The sequence below is a fragment of the Trachurus japonicus genome, unplaced genomic scaffold (assembly GCF_045865225.1).
Source record: "Trachurus japonicus isolate A0001 unplaced genomic scaffold, Traja_1.0 AP029972.1".
In the NCBI taxonomy this organism is placed as follows: Eukaryota; Metazoa; Chordata; class Actinopteri; order Carangiformes; family Carangidae; genus Trachurus; species Trachurus japonicus.
Genome location: NW_028220105.1, coordinates 1,524 through 6,762, shown reverse-complemented (window position 1 = coordinate 6,762; position 5,239 = coordinate 1,524). Strand labels below are relative to the sequence as shown.

The window sequence follows — 5,239 nt, the reverse complement described above, 5'->3', positions numbered from 1 at the left end:
ATGAACAAGAGATTACGGGTTACGGGGCACGTTTGTGTTGCGGTGCCGCAGAGACGAGAGCTGGGACACCGGGTCAGAGGCGCTGATCTTACAAGGTTGGTTTTCAGCCAAGAGACTCTAGGTGGAAGGCTGAGAGCCTCCATTCTCTCTGTAACAAGTTAACTTACATGTCATTTATTTAACCATCACAATTACTCAGAAGCTGATTAATTAAGCTAAAAATGTAGCATAGTTAAGGTAAAAATCTTGCATATTTCTTCTTTAAATATGGGTGGCAACTGGCGAGAGCCACTGAGTGTTTGTATTCAGCATAACTCGATCCATTATGAAATACTGATGCTGACCAAACCTCCCATTTTATATCATTGACCTCATCCTCCCTATAATATGACAAATCGGGCTCTGGGGTCTACTGAACAAAAGCAATTCCTGCATCCATACACTCCTGTGAAGTCTTCACAAGGCAGCTGACACATTTTGATTCAGACAAGCTTTGGGACAATCTGTTTAAAGACCTCTTCCTTTTTTATTTTCGCTTTATTAGTGCTCTTATTGTCCTATTTCTTAAACTTTTGTCTACTCTATTATACTGTATAAAGGACTTTGCACTGCTTTGTCAGTGAAAGCTGTTGTAAAAACAAGCCTTTCCTTACTTGCAGAGAACTTCTATATTTGGTTATGTTGTGAGTATTTGCAGCAGTATGTGTTGCCAAACTGCTGAAGATGTTCTGACTTGTTTTCTTAACTCTGCCTGGTTTAATTAAACCAAGAATGAACCAGATCCTGTGTAATGATCACTCCCACACTGTCTCATGAACCAGAGCAGTGCTGCATGTGTGTCCTGTGTCCTGCTGAACTGGATCATACATGTTCCTGTGCACAGTAGGGACCAACTGATCATCGGCATGGCTGATGATAATATCGGCTGATATTCAGCATTTTAAGATATTCAGCATAAATGGTTTTCATCAATAACCAATCAAATACATGTATTTTAAAACACATTCCTTTGGCTCTGATGCCATCTCTCTGCCTGAAGTCACCACTCTTGGCTGTGTAACAATGTCCCACTCACTGAACCAATATTTGTGTTGGAGTTTGTATTATTCTACAAAGATTTAAGATCTTTTTATCACTGATTTTCACTGTGTACAAAAAACAAACAAACAACCTATACCGTATTCAGTCTAATTCCAAGTGGGTTATTCCAAATTTTGACGCCAAAACTTTCATTTTTAATGCAAATGAATATCGGTTTCCTTGATTACTAACAATCAGTATCGGTATCTTCCCTAAAAAAAAACAACAACATATCAGTCGACCCTTAGTGCACAGAGATGAGGATGAATCCAGCAGAGGGCAACGCATCAACACATCTATCTCACTGCATGAGCAGACAGCAGCTCCAGTCCTCACACTCACTCAACCATGTGTGTGTGTGTGTTGTGTGTGTGTGTGTGTGTGTCATAGAGAAAACTTGTGTTGTAACTTACTCTCTGCGAGTGTGACGGTGGCGGTGGTGTTCACCGTCACCGGCAGAGTGATCTCAGCATCCGAGTCCCCGGCAGGTAGGCTGATGATGGTGGCCTCCCCCAGCAGGTTACAGATCCGCTGCTGCATCGCGGTGAGGATGACGGGAACTGGAGTGCAGTCCGCGGAGGTCCCCTCTATGGCAGCCCGCGCCTGGGCCACCTTCCGCCGGACCTCCGTCTTCATGTCGGACCACTTCTTCTTCACCTCGGCCAACTCTCTGGGACAGGTGGTGACGGCGTTGACCTTTTTCAGGATGTCCACCCATGCGTTATTCTTTGCCATGTGTGTGACTCCAGCATTGAAGTGGTTAACCAGTGTGTGCTTTTGTTTCTCTATTTCTTCCACTATAATTTCCACCTCTCTCTCCGAGAAATTCATTTTTCTCTTTTTCGCCATCGAGGCCATAATTGCAGGAATTCTTCTTTAGCGCAGGTAATTGTGCGTATTGTACGCAAAAATAGTAAGATTTACTCCACTGATGTGCGCAACGTAATGGCTTCCAGAATCGGCTTCTTCTTCCGACTAAAACAACGCTTGCGGTAGCTGTGCTCGAGGCCCCGCCCACTCACTGCCCATTGGCTGGGTGTGTCTCGGTCATGCAATATACTCTGTTTCTATTGGTGTAATCGCACGCCAATCACTCAACGAGCCAAACTAACTATGTTCTTAAACTGCTGGGAAAAAAAACTTCGCCGTTTATCTTCCAGCTGAAGTTGTTGTTGTAGTAGTTGTGTTTTTATTTCACCAAATGCAATGACACATAAGCAACAAAATTAAAGTACAAAGGTTACTCTATGTTTTCTGTGGAAAGAAATGTGTCTGTGTGCAATATTAGGCTGATTAGTAGCCTACTTTATTGAGATTATTAAATACATATTTAATTTCAACTGGAGTATTGTATTACTTTGTCCATAATTTGTAGGTGTAACATTTAGTTAACAACCTACATGTGGAGCACTTTTGAGTGTTATTGTTTTCAGGGGAACAATGTCTAACGGATGTGTTCAGCAGCTATAAGGAGTCATCTGACCCAGGAGTCAGCTGCACTGCCATGCTGGTAAAGTTTATTGAACCCTTAGAAAACGTACTTTGAAAACAAAAACTACTACATACCAACATACAAAAGAGAAAAAAATGCAATCAATTTCCTCTTCTATTCATCACCTACCTCACTTTCTGTTGTTTTCTCATCACTAATTCACTTCTCTCACTCATTTCCCTGATTTAGTACACATGGTCTCTGCAAGGTTATTTAAGGATTTATTCATGTCTTTGTATGGGGCAGCACAGCAGAGGTTCATGTTACGCTTTAGTTCTTTCTTTGTCCATTTAACCAAAAAATGTACTGTCCTTGTTTCTTGTCTTAATCATTCTGATTTTGTATGAGTTAGTCTGATGAAGAGCAATGCGCTCGAAACGTTACTATTGTTGATGTGCTAATAAATCTGCACATAAGGGAGCTGATGTGTGCGGTCTCCTGTTTTTGCCTTTCTTGTCTTAATCATTCACCATCATTCACCTGTTTCAGTTCAGTTCAGAGGGGTCAGTGTGTGTTTTTTCCCTTTGTGTTGAAATGCAGTAGGTATTTGAAATCTGAGAATAAACCTTTGTCAGATAAGTGATGTTTAGTGGCCCTTTTCCTTTTCATGCATTAACTTTTTCTGAATCTCCCTCTTAATAATTGTTCATAATCCTGCAATGTTAGTGGTAGAAATGTAGCTACATGCTTGAAACTAATTGTGCAAAAGCCAAAGCCAAGAGGGCAGATGAAGCAACACATTATTTTGTTGCAGCCCAGGCAGTTTGGTCTCTGACATGATGATGATGAAAAAATCCCATGAGTCAGATGAGAATCCAAATGAAGCAGGAAACCAAATCTGCAAGTCAGCAGCCTACCAGTTATGGATTGTAGTAACATTGGTAAGACTGAGCATTAACCTGATTTTTACCAAACTGTGAGCATTAATGTTTGAGAACAGTTGATTAATCCTACATTTACTACTCCTATTCAACATGTACCAAATAAAAAAGTTAATATGTAGGCCTAGCCTATGCGGGTATAATATCGACATGATTTAATTTAAATTCTGCCGAAAAAAGACTGTTCTATACTACTACCCAATACCTCGACAGCAGACTGGCTCTGACTGAATTGTAGAAGTTCTCTGACAGCACCTCGATAAACTTCACATATTTAACAGAAGGTGGCGCCAGTGAACTGTGTTATCTGGGAATACAACAGAACACGTTTTATCCATTTTATCCTTTATTCTCAGCTGGTCAGTAAACCGGCCCCTTTTTTTCTGCTCCAGTTTATCTCGAGGCCACGTAGTCTCCTCCCTAAACGTGAGTAGTACTCTCATTTGTAATCTCGTAATATATCGCGAGACATGCGGCACACCCGGTTCCCCGAGCCAAATATCTTTCTCCTCTTAACGGTCGGCGCGAGTTAACGGCACCGACACACCGGGACAAGCGACTTTATCCATGACGGTTTTTTAAAACCGGGACCGTGTTTGTGGACGTGTTCGGTCAACGAGCTCCGTGAGAAGTCCCCGTCCCGACGCTGTGAAGGTATTTCTCTCCAGGAGGCGACAGACAGACCACCACGTCTCGTTTCGCCGGCACCGACATCATTTAGTTTTACGGTGGGCTACCCGGTTAGTGCATCACGTGGACTTACTACACAGAGGAACCGGCTTCACATAAAGACAGCTACGTGTGTTGAGAGGTGGAGGACAGTTTGTGAGCTAACCGGCGGCTAACACACAGCTGCGCCTTTTGCTTTCGGTGCCGCCGGCTGACATGGAGGGACATGTGACGTTGTCACCGGGGCTGGAGGTGTAGCGGCAGCCCGCTGCCCCGTCTGTCTGAGCGGACACCGACGCTGCTCAGGCCGTTCATGAAGGATGCACCAGCAGGGCTCATTCATGCCTCCCCTGCTCGGTGATGTGTTCTGCCAGTGCCGGTCCGGGGTCGACCCGGGCGGCGGCGGAGGAGGCGGACTCGCCGAGGACGGTTCATCAGCTTCCCCATCTCAACCGGTCCCCCGACAGCCCGGGGCCGGCGACTCTGACCCCGACCCCGACCCCGGCCGGTCGGAGCATCCATGTGACATCTGTGGAGGGCCGGAGCAGGAGCACAGACTCAAAGTGCTGTTCCAGGTCCTGGACGTGAACGGCGATGGAGGAATCTGTGTCAACGACCTGACCATCGGGCTGAAGAAGTTGGGGGTCCATCGCACTGAACATGAACTCATGGTAGGTGAACAAACCGGTGTTGTGGCCCTACTGGTTCCTAATTTAACTGGTTACGGTGCTGAACAGCTGCAGATGTTTTGCGCTCCCTCAGCAGATTCGTCACAAATTCACAAACATACACAACATATTACCAGCGAGTTTCAAGCCACAATTCACATCTACCGAGGCGAATATGCTGCTGTGAGTGAGCACTAACAGTTACGTACCAGCCACATGGAAAAAAAAAATAAAGTGGAGAAAAAATAATCTTCACATATTTGCGTGGGTCGGGACTCGATCTCGCTTCAGCAAAACCAATTACACCACTAACCACCTGTCTACCTCTGTGAGCCACTCAAGCTCACAGGTGCCCGCCGCTTCACTGGATATCACTCAATTACGTCACTACAGGTAACGTTTTGACTCGAGCTGATCTCAAACAACTGGTTACCATCGGTTTGCCTTTG

At 44.7% G+C, this 5,239-nt stretch overlaps 1 protein-coding gene across 1 annotated transcript; it reads right to left on the bottom strand.

Annotated features, from left to right (window-relative positions):
• Positions 1–1,458: 1,458 nt before the first annotated feature.
• LOC146960811 (nuclear apoptosis-inducing factor 1-like) lies at positions 1,459–2,193 on the bottom strand. Its single transcript, XM_085772043.1, has one exon. The coding sequence runs from the start codon at positions 1,936–1,938 to the stop codon at positions 1,465–1,467; it is 474 nt and encodes a 157-aa protein (XP_085628169.1). The 5' UTR covers positions 1,939–2,193; the 3' UTR covers positions 1,459–1,464.
• Between the last annotated feature and the right edge of the window lie 3,046 nt (positions 2,194–5,239).

What these genes read in the sequence shown, in the direction of transcription:
- LOC146960811 (XM_085772043.1), bottom strand. Translation starts at nt 1,938, where the DNA reads ATGGCCTCGATGGCGAAAAAGAGAAAAATGAATTTCTCGGAGAGAGAG.